The sequence below is a fragment of the Canis lupus genome, chromosome 12 (assembly GCF_048164855.1).
Source record: "Canis lupus baileyi chromosome 12, mCanLup2.hap1, whole genome shotgun sequence".
Classification (NCBI taxonomy): Eukaryota; Metazoa; Chordata; class Mammalia; order Carnivora; family Canidae; genus Canis; species Canis lupus.
Window position 1 is genome coordinate 34,151,285 of NC_132849.1, and position 24,995 is coordinate 34,176,279.

The following is a 24,995-nucleotide window of genomic DNA, read 5'->3' on the forward strand; positions in this document are numbered from 1 at the left end:
GTTTACCGGCGAGGTCTGGCGTTCCCATGGAAACGTATCCCTCCGCCCGTTCCCAGCGTCTTAGCCCCTTCAGTTCCCTCCGCGCCGCCCCTCCGCTGTTTCCGCCCAGCTCCTTTGTGCCGCGCAGAACGTCGAGATGACGCATGCGCAGAGAGAAGCCGCCGCCGCGTATATAAGCGCGAACCCAGACTCTTCCTCGTAGTGCCGCCGGGACCGTTGGCCACTCACTGGGTTTCGCAGCTTTTGTATTCCTCGCTCCCTGGGCACTGCGAGCGGAAAGCGCCGAGCTCGCGGGCCAGCATCATGTCGCGTTACGGGCGGTACGGAGGAGGTAAGAGGCCAGGGCCCAGTGAGGGGCGTTGCTGCGGATGCAGTGAGTACTGCGAGGCCGTGGGGTTGGCGCGGCGGTTGGGAGACGGTTATTCCGCGTGCGTAATGGCGGCCTCGGCGTACACCATACGAAGCCGGAGGCCGCGGGGGCGGGGTATCGGAGGCAGCCGGGGGATGGCGGGTGCAAGTCTGGGTGGGTTCCGTATTCCTTCTCGGGCGTTTTCGTCTCAACCACAGCCCACGGCAGGCCCACGGTCACGGCTTCCCCGTTGCCCTCCTGGAAGCCGCCCGCCCGCCCCCCACCCCCCCGCTCCCGGCTGCCATTTTGCGCACATTGACGACCATGGTGGCGCATTTCCTTGGCGCTTTCCCGCCACTTTAGCAGACAGATCGGGTCGCAGCCTTAAAAGCAAGGATGGATTTGAGACCGGACAGAAGTGGGGCAGCTTCGAGCTGCGCATTCTCGTCAGACAGTCGGTCGAACTGAGTGGGAATGGAGACCTAATCTTTTCGTCTGGCGGCTGGTTTCTTTTCTCTTTTAGCTCTTTCGAGCGCGGTTTATGGCTCTGGGGCGGGGAGCTGGAGTCTTGGGCGAGCCTGCGCCTCGGGCGGTTGCCGCGGAGGACGAGAGCCGGCGCAGCCCCGCTCTCCCGGTCCGGCCCCTGCCGGGGCCCGCCCGCCGCCGCCGCCGACGCTGCCGGCCCGCGCGCTCCCCGCGCGCCCGGGGCTGCCGGGACTCGGGGGCGGGGCCGGGGCGGAGCCCGCCCCACGCCTCGGAATATCCTACCACGTGTCTGCTTCTGTTTTGGAGGTCGTTTCCCTATTAGAACGTTAAGAACTTTGTCACACGCCTGGCTTTTCAGAAATGTATGGGCTTCGCTGGCTTTAAGACTAAATTAAATCCTTGATAAAGCATTGAACGTGCTTGGCACAATCTTAACGGATGGTCTGTTTGGGGCACAAAATTCACTCAGACGTAGGCAAAATTTTGCATAACATTCATTCTTCTATTTGCGTTTTTAAACAGAAACCAAGGTGTATGTTGGTAATCTGGGAACCGGTGCCGGCAAAGGAGAGTTAGAAAGGGCTTTCAGTTATTATGGTCCTTTAAGAACTGTGTGGATTGCGAGAAATCCTCCAGGATTTGCCTTTGTGGAATTTGAAGATCCTAGAGATGCAGAAGATGCAGTGCGAGGCCTGGATGGGAAGTAAGTAAGAGTTGGTTATGAAATTGACGTTTATTAGAACATTCCTGTGGATTGAGTAGTGAGCTAGGTGACAAGCATAGATTCTGTAGTCTAGAGGAGACTTAAGTAGCTAATCATGACTATATACTTAAGATAAAGATATGAAGGAGGCACAAAGGTGGAGTTAGAAAGGTTTATAAAGATAGCTGAAGTTTGTGAGGGAAAAGCATGGTTGGAAAGCTCTAAATCTAGAATTGTTTATTTTTTTAGCATTAGAATTTTGTTGCCTTTTTTTGTAGGGTGATTTGTGGTTCCCGAGTGAGAGTTGAATTATCAACAGGCATGCCTCGGAGATCTCGTTTTGATAGACCACCTGCCCGACGTCCCTTTGATCCCAATGATAGATGCTATGAATGTGGCGAAAAGGGACATTATGCTTATGATTGTCATCGTTATAGCCGGCGGCGGCGAAGCAGGTATTTATTTTAATAAAGGAATGGTTGGTATACTAGTTAATCGAGTAATTTTTTTATTAGCAAGGCAGAAACTAGTATTTTTCTATAAACTTGAATGTTAATTGTACAGGTGTATTTTACAATTTTTGTTTAATTAAACAAATGTTAATATATTAATAATCAACCTGGTCAAAACCTTTCAGGTTTCTTCGTTTGAGTCAGTCGCCTTGATTCAGAATGTCACGAGCCTTATGATATCATGCTGAGGCGCCTTGCAAATCCGACAATTAAGATCCTCCTAGACCTTGAGGTGATCAGCATAAGAGGCCAGATCCCCTCGAGTCATCTACACCTAGCTTCACCTTATTCTTTAAAGGGCAGAAAATTTGAGACGGTGATCGCCGTAACAGTAAATTTGGCTTACAATTGGGGCCCCCTCCGGTTTAGAAAGAGGAACATCAGATTGACCACATTCCCAACTAGAAAAATCTTCTTGCGTCAATCAAGCCTCACCTGGCTCATTTGGCTGTCAGTTTGATCGTCGTTAGATTGAAGAAAACATCTAGATGCAGCGATCGGCTATAGATACTTCTAGATCGTCTAGATCTACTAGACCATGGGCCAAAGAGGGTCGACCTGCAAACTTGCAAGGTTTATTTTAAATACACATTACAGTGTTTTATATTATGTAATTCTAAGATGTAATTCAGCTTTTAACAAATCTTTTTTTAGGTAGTAAAAAAAAAAAAAAAAAAAAAAAACTAATAGGCCCAGAGTTTATTTCCAAATGAGACACTAAATTTAAATAGTTTTGAGATTTGATTTCAGCAGAGGCACACAAACTCTAAAAACGAGTTACCATCTAACATTTTGTTTTTCTCTGACTTAAAAAAATAGGTCACGATCTAGATCACATTCAAGATCCAGAGGTAGGCGATACTCCCGCTCACGCAGCAGGAGCAGGGGAAGGAGGTGAGAAATATTTAATTTAAATTTTAACAAGTGTTAATCTTTAGTTGGACTTGAGACTTAAACTTTGATTTGTTTATCAGGTCAAGATCAGCATCTCCACGACGATCAAGATCTGTGTCTCTTCGTAGATCAAGATCAGCTTCGCTCAGACGATCTAGGTCTGGTTCTATAAAAGGATCGAGGTATTTCCAGTATGTAACACTTTCTTTCCCTTACTTGTATTTGGATTGTCACGTCTTAATGACTGCACTTTAAGACCATTAAGGAGTGTCTTAAAGATATAATTGAAATGGATTGCTTCAGAAAATATTTGGAGATCTAAAAGTTGAATTTTAGGGTGTCTGGGTGGTTCAGTCGAGTGTCTGCCTTTGGCTCAGGTCATGATCCCCAGATTCTGGGTTTGAGTCCTAGGTTGTGCTCTCTGCTCAGTGAAGTCTGCTTCTCCCTCTGCCCTACCCCCCACCCCCATGGGTGCCTCTCATATCTTAAAAAAAAGTTGAATTTATACATGACCTGTAAATGGATATTACTGTAATTATACAGTTAAAGAGAAATCTGATCAAAGATTTTTTTTTTTTTAAGGGTTGCTTGAGAGGCCATGGTAGAGGAAGGTCCAAAGCACAAATCCCCAAGTCATTCCAGTGAACACTCTGGGTAGACATGTTGCCTAAAGCTTTTCGAAAGTCAGACAGATTATGTCTGTATAGGTAAATGATGCTACTACCTCTAAGAGAGGATAGTTGCTTGATCTCTGGTAAGAAGAGGACCATTAGAACCAGGAGGAGATTCAGAAGCAAGTTGACACCTAAATTTCTCCTTTTTGGAGTGATGAAGTGAATGAGACTGGAAAGTTGTTCAGAGTAGTAATTGTGTAGATTTGGGGTGTGTGGCCTGCTTTTTAACCAGAGACACTGAAATGTAAGTTAAAAATCAACTAAGAATCCTAGCTTTTTTTGTTCCTTTGTAGAAGTCTTTTAAAGGTGGTAGAAATGGTAAGATTGTAAAATAAGGAGTTGACAATACTACAGTTGAGTCATTAGTAGGGAATGCCACTGGGAGTTCCTACTGTTGAATAATAGCACAAAATCTCTAAATGCAGGGATTCTAAATTTGTGGTCCACTTGAAAGCTCTGGATTCTGCCTAGATAAATGCCTTTGGTTGTCGGACCCCAATGTGTGTATTTTAGAACTTGACTTGGTTTGTGTGACAAATCAATAGTCCTGAACCATGAAAGTTTATTGATCTAAGAATAAAGTCTTAAGACCAAGTTGTAATTAATTTTTTTGTAGTTTCTTTTTTTTAAGACTTCATCAGAGGCAGAGATGTAGGCAAAAGGAGAAGCAGGCCTCCCTGTGGAGCCTGATGCGGGACTTGATCCCAGGACCCTGGGATCATGGCCTGAGCCAGAAGTAGATGCTCAACTGCTGAACCACTCATGTGCTTCCCCAGTTGTGATTTTTTTTGTTTTTTTTTTTAATTTTTATTTATTTATGATAGTCACAGAGAGAGAGAGAGAGAGGCAGAGACACAGGCAGAGGGAGAAGCAGGCTCCATGCACCGGGAGCCCGATGTGGGATTCGATCCTGGTCCTCCAGGATCGTGCCCTGGGCCAAAGGCAGGCGCCAAACCGCTGCGTCACCCAGGGATCCCTCCAGTTGTGATTTTATACTGAGCTTCTTACCAGAATAATTGAAATCTCCGTTTAGGGATCTGTGTAATACTGGTTTGATTCAAGATAAAATTAAACCAAACCACACCAATTTTAAAACCATTTCTTTCTCTTGGATATTATACGCTGTTTAAGAATTTTGTACCTCTGTGCAGGAACTGTGACAATCAGCCCAGTGGTGGAGTATGATAGAACTAAGTAATTGAAGTGTGTGGTTGCTTATTTTGGTACCAGAGCTTAGATTGTGGGGTTTTTTTTTTAATACTTGATTTTAAATTTCTTTAATCTTTATACCTGGCATGGTCTCTGACTCATAGTCCTGAGATCAAGAGTCATATACTCTATCCACTGAATTAGCCAGGTGCCCTGTGTCTTGCTTAATTTTAGTTTCTCTATTCTTAGTTTAACAAGTGCTCAGTAGATATTTAAGGAGCTTATTCCTATGAACTAATTGGTATAATTGTTTTTCTTTTTGTTAAGATCCCGGTCGAGGTCAAGATCAAGATCCAGATCACTTTCACGACCAAGAAGCAGGTAGGGTAAAAATCTGATTAATGCTTTTCTAGTTATATGGCACCAATATCCAAAGAGTTCAAAGTGTTTTGAATTGTTGAAATTTCAAGTGTTAAATTTAAGTCTAGGTGTTAGTGGGAACACAGTACCTGTACCTTACTCTAGTATACCAAACTTTAGAACTTGACTTATACATGGCCTGTTAGGGCTGACTTTTGGACAAGGAAATGTCAAGCTATGGTGAGACAGAAGTTTGACTTTGGGGTATATGAAGAGGCCTTCTTAGAACTGATGGGCCCTAGAGAAGCATTCTGAGATAATTGTGCATAAAGCCAGAGTGTAAAGATAGTGATACAATGAAGCAATTCACTCATTTTATGAAGAACAGTGTTGGAAGATTGGCTTTTGTTCGCAAACTGGTAGGCTCTTTTTCAGTTTAACTGCAGCCTGACCTTTTAATTTTAAGCTCAGGGCAATTTGGGGGTTCATTTCATGATACTGTGATTATAAGAAAGAGATTGGTTAGTACTTTTTCTTAATAGAATTTCTCATGTTTTGACAGCCGATCAAAGTCCAGATCTCCATCTCCAAAAAGAAGGTAAGCTACATAATTTGTTGTCAAGTGTGGCATCTGCAGAATATGTTTTGCTTACTGCTTACTTTACAGGCTTTGAGCTCTTTGGAGAATTGGTGCTATATATATATATATTTATGTATATATGTATATGTATGTATGTATATATATTACTAGATAGTAAGTTTCGTAGGTGATTGCATTTCCCATTTCAACATTAGCTTGTATTTTTGGTGAATATTTAGTCATTAAATTGTTAAGATGGTTATTAAGATGTTTTGCCCTGTGAACCTTTAACTGTATAATTTCATGTTAAGAAATGTGCTTTTTCCTCCACATGGGACAATAGGTAAATGAGGTACCCACAGGAAGGAAAAAAAATGTTTAGGTTGAAATCTTACAGTTAAAGCATTATCTTGTTTAGTTGCCACTTAATTATAAAAAATTCCCAGAATTCAAATAGTTGTTCTCTTTAACTTGGAATTTTTGCAAGGCTATTAAACCTAATCTTAAGCAGGAACAAAGGATTTATATGTAAATCTTAAAATTTTTTTGTTCTCTGATGCGTATAGTACCTTTGGCCACCTTTGAGTTCATTGAAATTGAGTTTTCCCTTGACATGTACATAAGAATAAATTTCAGTAAATACTAATCAGTTCCGAACTTAATGTTTTTCTTTTTAGTCGTTCCCCATCAGGAAGTCCGCGAAGAAGTGCAAGTCCTGAGAGAGTGGACTGAAGTTCTCAAGTTCACCTTTTAGGGAAAAGTTATTTTGTTTACATTATTATAAGGGATTTGTGATGTCTGTAAAGTGTAACCTAGGAAGGGTATTTCAACCATCTAATCAAAATGGATCTGGATTATTACTCTGTAAATTCACAGCAGTAAGATAATATAAATTTTTGTTGAATGTATTAACATCCTATGGTCTGAAAATGTGGGTTTTTATTTGGCACATTTAAATAAAATGTTTCTAACTAGATTTCTGATTTGTGTTCAATATCAATATTCTGTTAAGCTTCAGGGGTAAACCTTGATAGTAACCATATTCATACAGACCTACATTCAAAGTTTAATGGTGTTACTTGAGTCTTAAACATCGTTAGCTATAGAATACATACACTTGGAAAATTCCTTTTTATTCTTAGAGCTTTGGGTGAGATAAGAACTCAAGTTCTTTAATAGCGTATCTGACCAGTTCCTACATTAATCTCTTGGAGTTGGTGTTACTAGGTATCAAGCTCTAATCTCAGTCTGTCAACCTAGAGGGACCACTGATTCCAAAGGCTATTTTAGTTAATAGAACTAAATTGAGGTTTTCAGGCTATTTAGATGGGATGGTGTCAAATTAGAACTCCTGGTTTTAATAAATTCTCTGGGGTTTTTTTTTTTTTGGTTTCCAACATTCATTTTATACCACAACTTTTGCATGTTTGAGGAATTGTCTGAATTTAGGACAAAACAGCTTCATGTAAACCAGCTTTGCAAAATTTTCCAGTCCAGATAATCTGTCTTTTAAAATGAATTGCCTTATTCAGAGCAGAGATCTGTTCTGTTAATTTCCAACTTAGGTTTTTCAGTTCCTGACTACCAACATCTTATTTTGCCAGGCTGGTGCAAAAGTAATTAAAGATGTCAAAAGAAAAAGATGTTAATTAGAAATGTTAATGAGACTAAAGGAGTTATGTAAATCTCACCTACATTTAGCAACACCTCATATAGTTGTTTTGGTAGCATCTGGTAGATCTTAGAAATATAGCCAATAGATTCTTTGTTGAGACTTTAAATATCTTTAGTAGGGCAGGTAATAGTTAATTTTGAGTTTTCTGGTCAAGTTTTTTTTTTTTTTTAACCAGGTATTCATTAGCATTGGTATAAAAAAGGGGAATACTGGTCTGCATCAAATTTATTTGGTCTGATCACTAGTGCATTGGAAGATTGGATGCTTTGTTTTCAGAATTTTGACAACTGGCTGAATTATAATGGTGTAAAGCTTTGTGTATAATCGGCAGGCTTATTTGTTGACTTGGTCAGCTTTAATTGTTCTGTATTAATATAAAGATAAGTTCACTTAATAAATCTGCAGAGAACAAACAATCCTGATACTCAATTTTTGGAAGTGGGAGTTCTGAGCCTAGAGTAGGAATCTAATCCTGTAGCTTTGGGATGGATTAACTAACTAGCAGCATCCTAGAGATTAGTGCAGAAGTATGGAAAGGATATGGAGGGAGGGGTAGGGTCAAAAATGGGTTTAAGAAACAAGCACAGAAAGTGCTGCCCTTAATGAGAAAGAGAATGTTGGGTATCTAGGCCAGTACTTATCACATGCTTGACAGGAACTACTATGATTAGCATACATCTTAAAATATTTGATACACTTTGATGCAGTGTACTTTCTGTTCGCAGTTTTAGATGTTAGGAATGCTCAATTTATGTGACTGACTTGGTCAGTGCTAGTCTAGGCTCATTCTAAATTTTAAACCTGGTATTAGTAGCTAATGAACACATCAGACAGTACTTTGGACACAATATTTTGATCCTCTCACCTATAGAAAGGTGTTGGGAGGTAGGTAATGAATACCCTTAACTTCACAATGGTAGTCTTCCTTTGGACTTAGAGCTAGGCTAAGTATCCTGTGAAAGAGGTCCTACCACCTTGCCATGTTCTTTCCTGAGGAGGAAGAAAATTGGAGTTTGGAAATGCCATCACTTTGAGACTTGGTTAAATGAATGGTGGTGTAGGATTGTTTCTCATCTTTGTGTAGCTTATCTTGGAAGTCTAAAGGGGCATGGTGATTTCCAAGATAAATGGAAAGCTCGAAAACAGCTTGGCAAAGAGTAATCAGAGTGAAGAGTAAAAGCAAAGAATTCACTAGATCTGGCTCTTAACTGAGCAACCGTTGTTTGGAGACATTTGGAAGGGAGAGCCATACAATCTACAAGATGTATATATAATTGCATAGCTAGAAAGATAAGTTCAAAGTAACACATTTACTAGGGTCCTGGCTAGTCTTCGACTGTCTGGAGGGTGGTGAAAACTTGACAAGCCAAAGAAATGGGGTGAAAATGCCTAGGTTTATGGTATGGTAGTATTAAAGCTGTTCTATCCAGAACTAAAGTGAAGGGAAGGTGGCAGGGAAGCACCACTAGACAGTTTTAAAGGCTGATAGGTTATTTTTCCACACCTTCTAGGTTTCTTGTTACCATTCTCGTAAAAAATAGCAAAGGAATGTTTTGTCCCCACAACAAAATAATACTGTTAACTCCCCATCTCAGAGAAGAGGAGATGGGTTCAGAGATTGTTAATTCTGTACTATTCTCTTATTAGGGAGAAGGAGACATTTGAATCCTACCTATTGTTTGAAAGCCCTTGCTTTTCTAATCGATAAAGCTTCTTACTGCTCCCTTAAAACTATAGGGGAAAATCAGAAGATATAACATTCTACCCATTGTAGATTACACCATTGTTAATAACTAGGCTATTTTCTTTCTAGACTTTATGAGGAAAAGATGCTGGATAGAAGGATAACAAGCATGTGGAATGCAGTAGCAAATTAATTGTTAGATCCTTAAGACCAATTTTCAAATCTAGTTCTTTTTTTCTTTTTCCCACTGACTCAACTTATTTTTCATTTTATTTTATTTTTTGACTTGGTAACTTATATTCGAGGTGTATACAATGAAAAGGTTTCCTAACTCTGACTCAGCTGCCCAGTTATCTCCCCAAAGGTAAACAAGCAATTATATAGCCTGAGCAAGTAAACGTATTTTCTCCATTTTCCTTTTAACACAAAATAGATATACCTTGTTTTTGTCACTTAACATTTTAGAGTTCTTTCACGTAAAATGTCGTTTGCTCATTCTTTTACATTGCATACTATTTAGTTCCTGGGTGTTGCATAATTTATATAGTTAACTTGTGCCCCCTTCAATGTGCCAGGTACTGCTACCCTTGGAAAACAGGTGAACAAAGTCTTTATCTTCATGGAGCTTGAGTTCTGGAGAGACAAATGAACAAACGTCAGGTGGGTAATAACGTGTATGTACAACAGTGAAGCCGAGGGAGAGAGAGGGAGTTAGTTGGTATTAGGTAAAAGATGTTGGAGGGAGACCTCCGAAAGTGACATTTGTGCAAGTGAGAGAGTAAGGTACATCAGCTTGTGGGGATAGAGTGTTTTGGATAGGACACAGTAAACTCAAAGGCCATGAAGTGGTTTGAGTTGGGTAAGGAGGCCAGTATGAAGCGAACCAGAGGGGAGAATGGGAAGAGATGGCATAGAAAGGGAGAGGGGTATAGGATATATAGAGATCGTATAGGATCTTGTATACGGAGAAGACAAGCATTTTTACTTTTTTTCCACCAAGCATTTTTGAGCAAAGAGTAACAGGAATTGAATCAGTTCCCTATCAATGGATTTGAGGGTTGTTTCTAATTACTGTAACAATGCTGTAGTAAATAGCCTTGTACAATACATTGCACACATGACCCTGCATATCTTGGATAATCCCTAGAAGTTAAATTACTGGGTCAAAGAATATGTGCACTTATCCTGGCATTGTATTGTTTGCTTTGGTGACAAGGTATATGATTGTTTCTCTGTACTCTTACCTACATGGTATACTTTGTGTAACCACATGGTAGGCTATCACTTGTTAATTTTACCAATCATATGTTGGGAAATGGTGTCTCAGCATAGTTTTTGGTTTTTAATTTGTGGCAGAATGGTATTTACCCCCATTCTGGAAACTTTCCAGTTTCCACAGATTCAAAAGTTTAGGTTACATTCCCTTGCTCTCAACACTGAACTTCTATAGTCAGATTCCTATTCACACTGTAATTGCCTATTTCCATCTCTGCAGGTATGCCACCGAAGTCTAATTGTGATAGCAGGTACCAGGCCTTGTTGTTCCATTTCCTCATTGCCTGATACTTAAATATTTGAAGGAAAAATTAATGGATGAATAAATTAATGAATTTTAATCTGTTAAACCAAGCATATAAAATTGGAACCTCCTCTTCAACTCTCAGACCTTTATAATCACCATTTCAATTATAAAAACTCACATTTCCTTCTAGCCACCTCCAAGACTGACTCTTGACTACTGTCTGAATCTGCTTGCAGACAAGCAGATGATGGATCCATAGCCACTGTTTATAATGTCCAGGTCTACTCTGCAATTCCAGTGCAAGGGCTTTTTCTCCTCCTTTGGATTAAACTTCAAGAGTTCTGCTCTGAAAGGATGTGGAAAATTTTTGTGCAGAAAGTTCTCTGCATAGGGGATCCCTGGGTGGTGCAGCGGTTTGGCGCCTGCCTTTGGCCCAGGGCGCGATCCTGGAGACCTGGGATCGAAACCCACGTCGGGCTCCCAGTGCATGGAGCCTGCTTCTCCCTCTGCCTTTGTCTCTGCCTCTCTCTCTCTCTCTCTGTGACTATCATAAATAAATTAAAAAAATAAAATAAAAAAATAAAAAAAGAGTTCTCTGCATACAAGGGTGGAGACTTACCTTCACTCCAAGAGCTGGTGAGCCCAGTTAAGTCACCTTATCCCATCTAAGAAAGGTAAAGTCATCGGACCAACAGCACCTATTTCTTTTTTTTTTTTTTTTTTTAAGATTTTATTTATTTATTCATGAGAAGACAGAGAGAGAGGCAGAGACACAGGCAGAGGGAGAAGCAGGCTCCATGCAGGGAGCCCGATGTGGGACTCAATCCCGGGTCTCCAGGATCAGGCCCTGGGCCGAAGGCAGTGCTAAACTGCCGAGCCACCTGGGCCACCCAGCATATCCTGTAATCCCTTCCAGTTCTACAGATTGCCTGGGTTGTTCTCAATAACCAAAGTGAAGGTGACTTGACTGTGATTCTATAGGAAAGACCCTGTTAGTTTTAATTTTGGGTTGTAGCTTATCTTCAAGAAATCTGGATTCTAGAAAATGAATCTGTTCAATGCCAAGCATAAAAAAAAATCTGGCTATAAAGAAAATATGTATATGGCAGAGGTAAAGGTAGATGGGCTTGTTATTATCTCTGTCATTGTCAAGATGACCATCACCAGAGTTCCTGGGCTCCTATAGTAAGAGCATACTGCTTTCTTTAAATAAGGATGGCTATTCTGTGCTTTAACGTTTATAATCTTTCAGAGTGCAAAATATTTATTTAGACCAGGATTTTTGGAAATTACGACCCACAGGCCAGATTTGGCCCACTGCTGTTTTCATGTGGTTAATGAGCTAAGATGGTTTCTACATTTTTTTTTTAAATTTTTTTTAATTTTTATTTATTTATGATAGTCTCACAGAGAGAGAGAGAGAGGCAGAGACACAGGCAGAGGGAGAAGCAGGCTCCATGCAGGGAGCCCGACGTGGGATTCGATCCTGGGTCTCCAGGATCGCGCCCTGGGCCAAAGGCAGGCGCCAAACCGCTGCGCCACCCAGGGATCCCTGGTTTCTACATTTTTATATAGTTGAAAAAATTAAAAGTGTAATGACACTTAATGACATGAAAATTATGTGAAATTCAAGTTGCAGCATCCATAAAGTTTTATTGGATTGCAGCCGGGCTCATTTGTTTACCTATCTCATCTCTTGACTTTTTGTGTTACAGTGGCTAAGGCACAAAACCATTTACAGAAAATGTTTGCCACTCTGGTTTAGACATTTATCTTCAACTGTTCATAATTTTCAATATAATTATTTCTGAAGATCTTGGGTGCCATTGCTGGTAGGGTTGCAACAGCCTTCCCAAGACATACTTTTGGTCTGGGAGGATTTTTTCTCTGTGACTCATTCTTGAGGAAGTGCTTTATGAAGCTAGGGGGCAAATTCTAGCTAAACATTTATGCACTTATAATATCGGTGAAACCTTTTACTCTATGTCAGTGGTTCTTATCCCTAGTTACATATTAGGATCACCCAGAAGGCTTAGAAACTTCCCAGTGAAATCAAAATCATCATTGGTGAGGGCTGAGCATCAATACTCTAAAAATATTCCTGGTGATTCCAATATTTAGCCAGAAGAGAAAACTATTGCTGTTGGGGCTAGTGATGGCCCACTCCTAGTTCACTAGTTAATGGACAGTTTGGCTTATTACTATTATAATAAAGTTTGCAATACTCATGTGATTCAAAGGAAGGTTCTAATATGTATGTATCCTTTATGTTTCTCTGATCCTTTCTCTGAGCAAATGACCTTATGCTGGAATGGAACCTTTCTTTTCTTTTTTTAAGATTTTATTTATTTATTCATGAGAGACACAGAGAGAAGCAGAGACATAGACAAAGGCTCCCTCCTCCACTTCAGGGATCCTGATGCAGGACTCAATCCCAGGACCCTGGGATCATGACCTGAGCTGAAGGCAGGTACTCAACCACGGAGCCACCCAAGTGACCCTGGAATGGAACCTTTCTATGCAAGTGGTAGAAACTGCATTTTAGTTTATATAAATACCAGCAGAGGTCACTGTGCTCAGAGAAATATTCATCTAAAAAAAAAAAGTTAATGTACTGTTCAGGAAAAACCTGAAGCAGTATTTACTAGAACTATTGGTTTTACCCAACACTAAGGCAACTCCAGACATGGCCTCTGATCACAGTTACTTCTTCAAAGCATCTATGGCTCTTCGGGTTGCATACATACATTTATAATTATATCTTTCTGGTGTAATGATGCTTTTATTACAAAATATTTTTGTTTCGGGCGGCTCAGGTGGCTCAGCAGTTTAGCGGTGCCTTCAGCCCCCCAGGGAGTGATCCTGGAGACCCAGGATTGAGTCCCACATCGGGCTCCCTGCATGGGGCCGGCGTGTCTCTGCCTCTCTCTCTCTCTCTCTCTCTCTCATGAATAAAATCCTTTAAAAATAAATAAAAAATATTTTTGTTTCTATGAATATTTCTTTTTTTAAAGTCTATTTTGTCTGTTATTAATATAGCCACTCCAGCTCTCTATTGATGACTGTTTTGTATGGCATCTCTTTTCCATCCACTTACTTTCAGCCTATCAGTGCATATATAGTTAGTTGCTAGATCTTGCTTTTTTAATTCAGTCTGCCTTTGGGGGTATTTAAGCCATCTATAGTTAATGGAATTATTGATATGGTTAGATTTACAGTTGACATTTTATTTCCCATTTTGTTTTCTATATGTCTCCTTTTTTTCCTCTCCTCATATTTGCCTTCTTTTGTATTAAGTGGTTTCTTAGTGTGTCATTTTAATTCCTCTTGATTTTATTTTTTACTATTTTTGTGAGTTATTTCCTTAGTTGTCATAGTTTCATTTATCACCATCTACTTCAGATTAATATTCTGGTAAAATACAGAAGTTTTGCTCCAATGTATTTCCTTTTCTTGAACTTCTCCTGTGTGCTGAATGTATTATAAATTCAGTGATACAGTGTCATAATTATTGCATTATACAGTCTTATACAGAAGAGATGAGAAAATATAGAGACTCTTTTTGCTGACCCATCTATTTACCATATCTGATATTCTTCATTTCTTTCCAAGGTTTCAAGTTGCTACTTAATTTCCTTTTAGCATGAAGGACTTCTTCTAGTATTTCTAGTAAGGCAGGTCTGCTAGCAGTGAATTCTCTGATTTTTTATCTGGGGATGTTTTCATTTCATTTTTGGTTTTGAATGGTAGTTTTAAGTGATATAGAATCCTTGGTTTTAAGCATTTTGACTATGTCATTCTGGACTGCCTTCTGGACTCCATTGTTTGAGATGAGAAGTTAGATGTTACTTGTATTGGTGGTCCCTGTAATAATGAGTCATTTATCTCTTTCAAATTTTCTCTTTGCTTTTTGGCATCTTTTTAAATATTATGTATCTAGGTGGGGATCTTTTTGTATTCATCCTCTTGGAGTTATTTGAGCTTTTTGATTTTATCGATTAGTGGTTTTTGTCAGATTTGAGGATTTTTGCCATTTTTTAAAAAAGATTTTATTTATTTATGAGAAACACAGAGAGAGAGGCAGAGGCATAGACAGAGGGAGAAGTAGGCTCCTTGCAGGGAGCCTGATGCGGGACTCAATCCCTGGACCTGGGATCATGCCCTGAGCCGAAGAAAGATGCTCAACTGCTGAGCTATCCAGGCATCCCGCCATTATTTTTTGAAATATTTTTCTGATCCTTTCCTCTCCTTTTTTTTTTTTTTTGTTTTGTTTTATTTTTTTTTGGTATTCAAGTTTTATTCAAGAACTCATACAAAATATTCCAGATAAATGGGTTTTAATGCTCCTCTTCCTTGTCTTGCTTAATCCGGAAGTAATGCAATTCATAACTTTGCTGTTAGCAACTTTGTGCAAACAATCACATAGATCATCCTTCAAATGAGATATTTCAAATACCTTTTGGAAAATGGCACCTCAGGAGTTAAAAAATTACTATCCCTCCTTTCAATAATTACAATCCCTCCACCAAGATTCCCACCTTTTCCATTCACTTGGATTCTCTCTTGAAGAAACTGCTCAAAATTGGTAATACCCATGATTCCATCCTCTACAGAATGTGTGCAGTCAAGGGTCCTCCTTTTTTTGTCCCCCTTAGCCACAAACGTGGCAGCATCGGAGGCAGAAAGTGTCCTCTCCTTTTTGGACTTTCACACATAAGGTGTTGTTAATAGACCTTGATGTCCTACAGGTCTCCCAAGATTCTGTTGTTTTTTTCAGTCTCTTTTCTGTTTTTCAGATTGAATATCTATTGGTTTATCTTCAAGTTCACTTATTTTTTATCCTGTCATCTCAAATCTGTTTCTGACCTTCTTTAGTGCACTTTTCATTTATTACTGTACATTTCAACCTAACAGTTTTCACTTCTTTTTTAAATCTATCTCCACTCAACTTTTTGGTGATTCTTAACTTTGTGTTTATTTAATTAGTTATTTTTTTTTTAATATTTTATTTATTTATTCATGAGAGATACACACAGAGAGAGGCAGAGACATAGGCAGAGGGAGAAGCAGGCTCCATTCAGGGAGCCTGAGGTGGGACTCGATCCCGGGTCTCCAGGATCACACCCTGGGCTGAAGGTGGTGCTAAACCGCTGAGCCCTCCAGGCTGCCCTGTTTATTTTATTTTTAAGATTTTAGTTATTTGAGAGAGAAAGAACACAAGCATGGGGAGCAGCACACAGACGGAGAAGCAGGCTCCGTACTGAGCAGGGAGCCCAATGTGGGATTTGATCCCAGGACTCTGAGATCATGACTTAAGCCAAAGGCAGATGCTTAACTGAGCCACTCAGGTGCCCCTCTTGTGTTTATTTTTAAGTTTAGCTTTCTAGGGGGTTGCCTTGTGTCTGCATAGCTTAGTGGTGAGCCAATCACTAGACAGGTTGTAGCTCAGACACCTCAACCAGTCAGTCAGATTTCTGCCCTTTGCTGGTGGATTGGTTTGTAGGTGGAGAGTGAATTCAGTGTTATCAATCCTGGCTTTTACTTTTTGCTGAACCCCCCTTTTTTTTTTTCTCATAAAGTTAATCTGCCAACTTGAACCATCTTTTAGTTTTATTTATTTTTTTTAATTTTTTTTTTTTTTTTTTTTTTTTATGACAGTCACACACAGAGAGAGAGAGAGGCAGAGACACAGGCAGAGGGAGAAGCAGGCTCCATGCACCGGGAGCCCGATGTGGGATTCGATCCCGGGTCTCCAGGATCGCGCCCTGGGCCAAAGGCAGGCGCCAAACCGCTGCGCCACCCAGGGATCCCTGCTGAACCCCTTTTAATTTTCTCTGCACATGCGTGCAGCCTCAGAGCTGGCCAGGAGAGTGCAGCCTGGACCCTGTCTGGTTTCTACTATGCATGTGTGCAGCCTCTGATCAGCCTGAAATCTGCATGTTCCAACCAGATTGCAACATCAGGCTAGTAGAGCCATCAGCTGTCCCTGCTTGCATAGCAATGAGATCGTTACTTCTATTGATAAAGCTGTTGGGCATTGATGTCACCCACCATTCAAATTGAGTGAGCCCTCCCCCTTCCACCACAGCAACCTACTGGGCCTCATGTTCTGTTTTGCCCCTGGTAGAACCTCTATAGTGATTGAGCTTGGTGGAATAAGGGAATGGCAGCAGCCCCAGGCAAGAATGCCATAGTGTCCCACTATTCCTATACAAAGTCCTACAGTTTTCCTTTTTTTTTTTTTTTTAAAGAAATGTGTTTTTTTTCTTTTTTAAAAAGATTTATTTATTTATTCAGAGAGGAGAGAGAGAGAGAGAGACAGAGGCAGAGACACAGGCAGAGGAAGAAGCAGGCTCCATGCAGGAAGCCCGATATGGGACTCAATCCCAGGTCTCCAGGATCACACCCCAGGCTGCAGGCGATGCTAAACCGCTGCACCACCAGGGCTGCCCAAGTCCTACAGTTTTCCAAACATAAACACATCTCAGACTGTTGTATGCTTTTGGCTGGTTTCCAGAGCACCAAAGCTGTTTTGTCAATTTTTTTTTCGGCATTATAGTTGCTTTTTTGAGGAGAGGATCTGCTGATCCTCCTTAGTTGGCTACAGTAAGTACTGTAGCCTTACTTGGCTCCTTACTTGGCTACTTGGGAGTGCTACCCAAAGCACCTGACACTTGAGTTATGAGGAGGAGAAGGAAGAGGAGAAGTTGAAACTTGAAAAAGATAAATGGCTCAATTGGAAAAGGATTGCACTCCTGTCAAAACTGTGAATAACCCACTGCAAACTGGTGGTCCAGTTGTTTAAAATGGTTGTGACTGATAATGGGAACTGGCTAAGGAACAGGAGGTACATGCTCTGTCTCCCTTCTGTCTTCTGCTAGTATAGTAGTTCTGTATTTTTACTTTTCACAGACTCTCCTTGTATTCATTAACACTGACTTCCTTTAGTCCTTTGAGATTGGACGTCATTGGTTACCTAGCGGTCATAACAGTTCAACCTCCACAGCATGGCATCTTAGTTTAGTCTTTATTTTTTTTTTAAGATTTTATTTATTTATTCATGAGACAGGGAGAGAGAGAGGCAGAGACACAGGCAGAGAGAGAAGCAGGCTCCATGCAGGGAGCGAGCCCGACTTGGGACTTGATCCCGGGACTCCAGGACCACGCCCTGGGCCGAAGGCAGGCACTAAACCACTGAGCCATCCAGGGATCTTTACAGCGATGTTTGTGCAGTTATTACCACATCTTACTTTGTTAGGCAAAATGATGGGAATTGGAAAAATGAAAATCCCACAGCAAATGATAAGAACTTCTAAGAATTTGAAACAGGAACCCATAGATCATTGAACTGAAGTCAGTGATATGATCATCTTGTAAAGAGTCAGAACTCAGAATAATAGCACTAGTCTGGGTGTGGGTTAGGGGTGTATGGTTAAGAAGGCATGCTCTCCTAGAAATGTATTCTTGTGGGGGTGGGATAGGTTGTATTGCATTTTTAGTGGATGTTTGCATTTTCAACAAGGCTTTAATAACTGGTTGTGTGGTGATTTTTCATATTGAATACCATGTTTCTCTTCACCATTTCACAGGAACTAAAATTGTCCTATTAGACTGTAAAGTTTTGTTTCTTCCTGACATCTTCATGAAGCTCATCATAAAATGCCAGAATTAAGCTCACATGTTGTCACACTCTACATGTCTCATAAGGATATAGAAGGTCTTTTCTCAGGCAAATCAAAGTTCTTTTATGTGTGTATTTCATAAGAAGGGATAGAAACCACTTTTGTGGTTTCTACCACAAAAGATCAATTTTTCTAAGATTTTACTTTCACCAGATTTGTTGCTTGACATAGCCTTTTTTTTTTCCTTGAAGATTTTATTTATTTAGTCACGAAAGACACACAGAGAGACATAGGCAGAGGGAGAAGCAGGCTCCATACAGGGAGCCGGATGTGGGACTCGATCCCAGGACCCCAGGATCACACCCTGAGCCAAAGGCAGACGCTCAACCGCTGAGCCACCCAAGCGTCCCTATAGTTAGCCTTTTTATTGTCTTTCATAAACAGAATTAATTACCAGTATCTTCTTCCAGCTGCCCTAAAGGTGCATATCCTTACTGGGGTTAAGTAACTTTTTATTTGCTTATTTTTAAGATTTATTATTCATTTGAGTGAGCTCACTGGAGGAGGAGTAGAGGGAGAGGGATAAGCAGACTCTGCACTGAGCAAGGAGCCTGATGTGGGGCACGCTGCCACAACCCTGAGGTTATGACTTGAGCTGAAATCAAGTGTTAGATGCCTAACTGGCTGAGCCACTCAGGCACCTTACTTACTTATTTATTTATATTATTTATTTATTATTTTAATGAGTGGAAGATGTTACTTTGTTTTTTGTTTGTAATTATTTTATTTATTATGAAAGACAACTCCTTAGAACAGAGGAAAACAGGGCAGCCCGGGTGGCTCAACCGTTTATTACCGCCTTCAGCCCAGGGTGTGATCCTGGAGACCCAAGATCGAATCCCACGTCAGGCTCCCTGCATGGAGCCTGCTTCTCCTTCTGCCTGTGTCTGTCTCTCTCTCTCTGTGTCTCTCATGAATAAATAAATCTTTTTTTTTTAAAAAAAAAGGAAAACAAAGTATGATTAACCCTTGAACAACATGGGTTTGAACTGCATAGGTTCACATATATGTGAAAATACATCACAGTACTGTAAATGTATTTTCTCTTATTCTCCTAATATTTTTTCTCAGCTTATTTTCTCCTAATATTTTTCTCAGCTTAGCTTATTTTATTGTAAGAATACAATATGTGATACAGATTTGCAAACTATGTGTTATTGAACTGTTTATATGTTGTCAGTAAGGCTTTCAATCAACAATAGGCTATTAGCAGTTAAGTTCTGGGGGAGTCGAAATTTACACGTGAATTCTTTTTTTTTTTTTTTTTTCATGATAGGCACACAGTGAGAGAGAGAGAGGCAGAGACACAGGCAGAGGGATAAGCAGGCTCCATGCACTGGGAGACTGACGTGGGATTCGATCCCGGCTCTCCAGGATCGCGCCCTGGGCCAAAGGCAGGCGCCAAACTGCTGCGCCACCCAGGGATCCCACACGTGAATTCTTGACTGCGTAGAGTGAATCCTTGCATTGCTCAACAACGGTCAACTGTACTTGAGTAATAAATGTATTCTCAAACCTAGAGGCCACTTAAATTGGGAACTAATTTGTAGTTATGTTTACCTGTGAATAAGAAAATACTCTTTTTCTTTCTTTTCCTCTAAGGTTTCCTAAATGATTTCTGGCACCTAGAATATTACAACCCTGCGTTGAACAATTAATTAAACTAATAGATACATTGCAGTCAGCTTAGTATTTCATCTCTAAGGCCCCATGGCTAACATATATATTGGTAGCTTTAGACTGAAGAAACCTGGTATCCAGCACCTACAAAGTTAACCTCATCGGTGAGAGGCCACACCTGGAACTTGGCATTACCTGAGAGGCTGCGGTGTGAAGAACAGCATTATTTCAGTGATATTCCTGCGAAAGATATATGACATCAATCTGATCAAGAGGAAACACCAGACAAATCCCAATGGAGGCACATTGTATAAAATAACTTTCCTGCAGTCTCCAAAAATGAAGGTTATAAAGGTCAAGTCGAGAGGACTGAGGAATTGTGCCAGATTGAAGGAAACTGAAGAAACTTAAGTACAATTTGTGCTCTTGGTTTGGACCCTTTTACTAGGAAGGACATAGAGACAGGTGGTGAAATTTGAATGAGATTTCTGAGTGTGGGGTATATGGAAATTTTTTATACTGTTCTTGCAACTTTCCTGTAAGTCTGAAATACTGTTTTTAAAAATGTGTCTTAAAAAAAAAATGTGTCTTCCCCCCTCATTTTGCAGACTTAAATTATTATTTTTTTTTTAATTTTTTTTTTTTTTTATTTATTTATGATAGTCACAGAGAGAGAGCGCGGCAGAGACACAGGCAGAGGGAGGAACAGGCTCCATGCACCGGGAGCCCGATGTGGGATTCGATCCCGGGTCTCCAGGATCGCGCCCTGGGCCAAAGGCAGGCGCCAAACCGCTGCGCCACCCAGGGATCCCGCAGACTTAAATTATTAATTGCAAAAGGAAGATGCTTGGCAATTCAAACAATATAAAAAAAGTAAAAAGTGAAAGTCCTCAGTTCCCCTCCAAATTCTGTTGGCCAGAGGACACAATTGTTAATAACTTAATTAGCCCTTCTAGACTTTACAAATATGTGTAAATTTTTGTTTTATTTTATTTTACAAAAGCAGGATAGTGTATAATTTGATGTCCTCTGTTTTAATGGTCTTTCAGTAGTACTCCATTGTATGGCTAATCATTCTTGTATTGATGGGTGTTAAGTAATTTTCAATTTTATATTATTGCTAATTAGATTACAATGAACATCCTTGTCTGAATGTTTGTCTTTACAGATTTGTGCTAATATTTCTATAGGAAAGATTTTTTTTTTTAAGATTTCATTTATTTATTCATGAGAGCCACAGAGAGAGGCAGAGACATAGGCAGAGAGAGAAGCAGGCTCCATGCAGGGAACCCGATGTGGGACTCGATCCCGGGACCCCAGGATCATGCCCTGGGCTGAAGGCAGGCACTAAACCACTGAGTCACCCAGGCGTCCCTAGGAAAGATTTTTAAAAGTGGAATTGCTAGATTAGGAATTTTGCAAGATTGCTAATATTAATAGATTCTGTGAAATTTTCCTCTAAAAAAGTGGTATTATTTACATTGCTACTAATGGTGATTGAGTAAAAATTCTCCATTTACTAATACTTTTTGTTATGAATCTTAGATTTTCCCCTTTGTAAGGAAAAATTGGGGACTTTTTTGGAGTGTAGTGCCACTAGAATATACATTGGGCTGCCCCCCACCCTTTTTTTTTTTTAAATTGGGTTTCTAGGGCAGCCCCATTGGCCCAGAGGTTTAGCGCCGCCTGCAGCCCGGGGCATGATCCTGGAGATCTGGGATCGAGTCCTGCATCGGACTCCCGGCATGGGGCCTGCTTCTCCCTCTGCCTGTGTCTCTGCTTCTCTCTCTCTCTCTCTCTCTCTGTGTCTCTCATGAATAAATAAAAAATTTTAAAAATCTTTAAAAAAATAAAATAAATTGGGTTTCTAATTGAAGGGCTTGTGTTCTAGTTTGCCACTTTCTGGCACTATTACTTTCTCTAGCCAGTGACCTCGTTTTTTTGTTGTTTGTTTGTTTTTAATATTTTATTTATTTATTCATGAGAGACACAGATGCAGAGATACAGGCAGAGGGAGAAGCAGGCTCCCCGCAAGGAGACTGATGCAGGACTTGATCCTGGACCCTGGATCACGCCCTGAGCCAAAGGCATACACTCAACCACTGAGCCACCCAGGCATCCCTGTGACCTTTTTTTTAAAATTTATTTTATTTCTAATTTATTTAATAGTTTTTTATTTATTATTATAATTTTTAAAGATTTTATGTATTTATTCATGAGAGACACAGAGAGAGGGGCAGAGACACAGGCAGAGGGAGAAGCAGGCTCCATGCAAGGAGCCGGATGGACTCTATCCCGGGTCTCCAGGGTCACGCCCTGAGCCAAAGGTAGACACTTAACCACTGAGCCCCCCAGGCATCCCGACCTCTTTTTGTTTAAATGAGGATTTTGCTACCTCATTATAGGTTATAATGATCAGATGAAATAATTTCTTCAAACATATTTTTGACAACCATAAAATAAGATGAGCCATAAAGGAGGAGAATCCTTGCAATCCCAGTAACAGGGTAAGAATTCAACTGTCCACAGATTTCCTAGAAGAATGTGTGATGGAAGTATACATTGTGCAGGGCCCCAAACAATAATTAGAGTTCAGTGCCTGCTCAAACCCAAGGTCACAGCTCCTAGCCCTCAAGGTCTGTTGCTCAGTGCTCTGGCTGGCTTAAGCATTTGCTCTCCACCTTCTCAGGTCCTTTGTCATGGGCACAGGAGGAGGGCTCTGTGGAAAAAGAATGTGACTAGTGGCCAGTGTTCATTCTAGCTCTGCAGACATAGATTTGCCTTCCAGACATTTCAAGTCTAATATCTTTGCCTTATAGGTGAGAAAAATTGAGGACAAGTGAAATTAGTTTGCTGTGCAGTAAATACCAGTAGCAAAGTTAGTGCTCAAGGTTTGGTCTGTTGTGGTGCAAATCTACATCATGTTATTGTCACTGTTGGTCTTGTCTTCCCCAGAGAGACTGAGGTCCCTGAGGGGCACTACACTGTATCTTAAACATTACTTCTTGAATTCCTTAAAAGACTCCGCAGAGAACCATGGACCCAAAAGGTATCCAGAAAATCTGTGATGAAATGAATTAAAAAATGAACACTATTTTTGGTTTATTGTTGTTGTTAAGAAGCATGGGAACGCAACAGGCTACCAGTTAGGTGGTTTTTTCTAGGAAGATGCTGGGGCTTGTACTGGAGAGCACAGTGGGATCCAGAATACACTATACACTTGGTCAATTTCCCAAAGGTCCGTGTCTGAGACATTTTAAAAATGAATGAGGAGACTGGGAGTCTTCTGAAGGTGCAGCTTTTGGTTTTATTTCAACTGGTTGCTAGTATACAGAAGTATAAGATTCATTTCTTTAAAAACCTAAAGTAACCATCAACTCAAACCCATAACTAGTGATTCCATTGTTCAGGAAAGGGGGGAGCCCCAGCCTCATCTACATAACTCAATCTCTTGCTCTAGGAGCAATGTGTAGTCCTAAGTAAGGTCTTGTCTCCACACTGACACAGCTCATCTCTAGTGGCTGACTTTCTTCCCATGCCTTTGCTGGGCTGGGACTTTCTCAACCCCAAAGGCAGAGAATCAAAATTAGATTCTTGATATTTTGATCTGGCCCTTTAAGTGACATCCCTAAAGATCCGGTAAACTCAACTCAGACTGATGCTTATTATAAATGTAAATCTGGGAAGAAAGGCTGGCCTAAGAGAGGAAGGTCAGCCCCCTCCCCTCCTTTGCCCATCAGTGACCCTGGGTGCCCTGGCGGGCTGAAATGGAAGCAAAGAAGGGGAGCTGAATGTGCATGATCTGATGTCAAGTCCTGGCTAAAATTTTTCCTAGCTATATGCTTTTTACAAGGGTCATTTATCCTCCCTAGGCCCCAGCTCCCTGGCTGTCCGTCATCTCCTGCCTTATCAAGGCAGACAAGTCCATCTGCTAGCATGTAAAAATGAGCTAATGTGACTATAAACTCCACAGTGCTGCACAGGGGAGCGGTGGAGGAGGAGGACAAAGAAAAGGAATGAAAGGATCAAAGGAAGGGTAAAAAGTAGAGAAGAAAGCAACAGGGTGAAGAGATGGAGCCAAAACGGTATAAGGGGCTTGGATACCACTTCTGGGCTAGGGTCAGGGCTCAGGTGATGACATTAATGGATGAGTCCTCTTTTTTTTTTTTTTTTTTTTTTTAAGATTTTATGTATTTATTCATGAGAGACACAGAGAGAGAGGCAGAGACATAGGCAGAGGCAGAAGCAGGCTCTGTGCGGGGAACCTGATGTGGGACTCGATCCTGGGACTCCAGGATCACACCCTGAGCCGAAGGCAGATGCTCAATCACTGAGCCACCCAGTGAGTCCTCTTAACTACACAGAGGAGAGAGCTGCTCATAGACCTGACCTGTAGTCAGTCACTGGGAAAGAAAAATCAATACTCAGACTAATCATTAGGAAGCTACCCTTTATGTGGGTTTCATTCACAGGATCACTTTTAAAGCCTCTAAATCTCTCTGGGCAGGAGACAAGCTGCTGAAGGGGCTCCCAGCCTGGCCCTGGAGGAGGTCACATCTTTACACTTCCTTAAGCCACAGAAAACTTGAGCCAAGTGGTGTGGTCATACTCCTCCCCAGGCCTCAGCAGCACAGGAGGGAAGTTGGGCTGTGGAGGGAAAAACAATACAGGTTATACGTTGCCAGCCCAGGCTGCACCCTTCACCATTCAGGATGGCTTTAGACTGGTCTCTAGACTGGCTCTGAGAACCAGCTGCCAATGTAACAATTGTTTACTATTGGTTTGCAAGGAGATAAAGAACTTCAGCTGGAATGAAAACCAGCTACATCACTGAGCACACGTTACAGCAGGACTTTCCTGATGGAGGCCCTGTATCAATTCACATTCTGGTGCAAGCTGCAAACGTCTGATGAGCTGGTCCTTTGAGGAGCACTACTCTAGGCAGTAGCTAGAAAAAGAGGTCACCAGTAAGCAAATAGGAAGAAAAGATAGGATCATTTTAAAAGTGTGGTTGCAGGGAGGGACTGGGTGGTTCAGTCAGTTAGGCGTCTGATTCTTGATTTCTGCTCAGGTCATGATCTCAGGGTGTCGGCTCCATGTTGGGC

At 40.9% G+C, this 24,995-nt stretch overlaps 3 protein-coding genes across 17 annotated transcripts in view; 1 reads left to right on the plus strand and 2 right to left on the minus strand.

Annotated features, from left to right (window-relative positions):
- The window catches only part of LOC140601489 (tetratricopeptide repeat protein 39B-like), a 55,529-nt gene extending 54,926 nt beyond the window's left edge, over nt 1–603 (minus strand). For all 3 annotated transcript variants that reach the window (XM_072770473.1, XM_072770471.1, XM_072770472.1), the window contains exon 1: nt 7–603. The gene's annotated coding sequence lies outside the window, so the exon portion shown is untranslated. The remainder of the gene's footprint in view (nt 1–6) is intronic.
- On the plus strand, nt 89–24,311 carry SRSF7 (serine and arginine rich splicing factor 7). Of its 11 annotated transcripts, none has more exons than XR_012004502.1 (10): nt 149–331; nt 1,358–1,538; nt 1,817–1,993; nt 2,870–2,944; nt 3,025–3,135; nt 5,095–5,148; nt 5,690–5,725; nt 9,642–9,726; nt 10,562–10,592; nt 19,547–24,311. XR_012004502.1 is itself a non-coding variant. In XM_072770483.1 (9 exons), exons 1-8 carry the CDS (start codon nt 304–306, stop codon nt 9,694–9,696), a joined length of 708 nt encoding a protein of 235 aa, XP_072626584.1. In that variant the 5' UTR covers nt 147–303; the 3' UTR covers nt 9,697–9,726; nt 19,547–24,311. The 11 variants fall into 11 exon arrangements, 7 of the variants coding, with proteins under 7 accessions (XP_072626578.1, XP_072626585.1, XP_072626583.1 ...); XR_012004504.1 differs by lacking the exon at nt 10,562–10,592 and adding an exon at nt 12,927–13,058; XR_012004505.1 differs by lacking the exon at nt 10,562–10,592 and having other exon boundaries at nt 19,547–19,774; nt 19,873–24,311.
- The window catches only part of GALM (galactose mutarotase), a 110,095-nt gene continuing 108,274 nt past the window's right edge, over nt 23,175–24,995 (minus strand). For all 3 annotated transcript variants that reach the window (XM_072770476.1, XM_072770474.1, XM_072770475.1), the window contains one exon: nt 23,175–24,537. In XM_072770476.1, coding sequence (XP_072626577.1) covers nt 24,460–24,537 — 78 coding nt within the window. In that variant the 3' untranslated portion in view covers nt 23,175–24,459. The remainder of the gene's footprint in view (nt 24,538–24,995) is intronic.

Bases quoted from the DNA above. Each gene is read 5' to 3' on its own strand.
- SRSF7 (XM_072770477.1), top strand. From the start codon at position 304: ATGTCGCGTTACGGGCGGTACGGAGGAG. The intron at 1,994-2,869 runs GTATTTATTTTA...TTAAAAAAATAG, and splicing joins AGCCGGCGGCGGCGAAGCAG to GTCACGATCTAGATCACATT. The intron at 3,136-5,094 runs GTATGTAACACT...CTTTTTGTTAAG, and splicing joins AAAGGATCGAGGTATTTCCA to ATCCCGGTCGAGGTCAAGAT.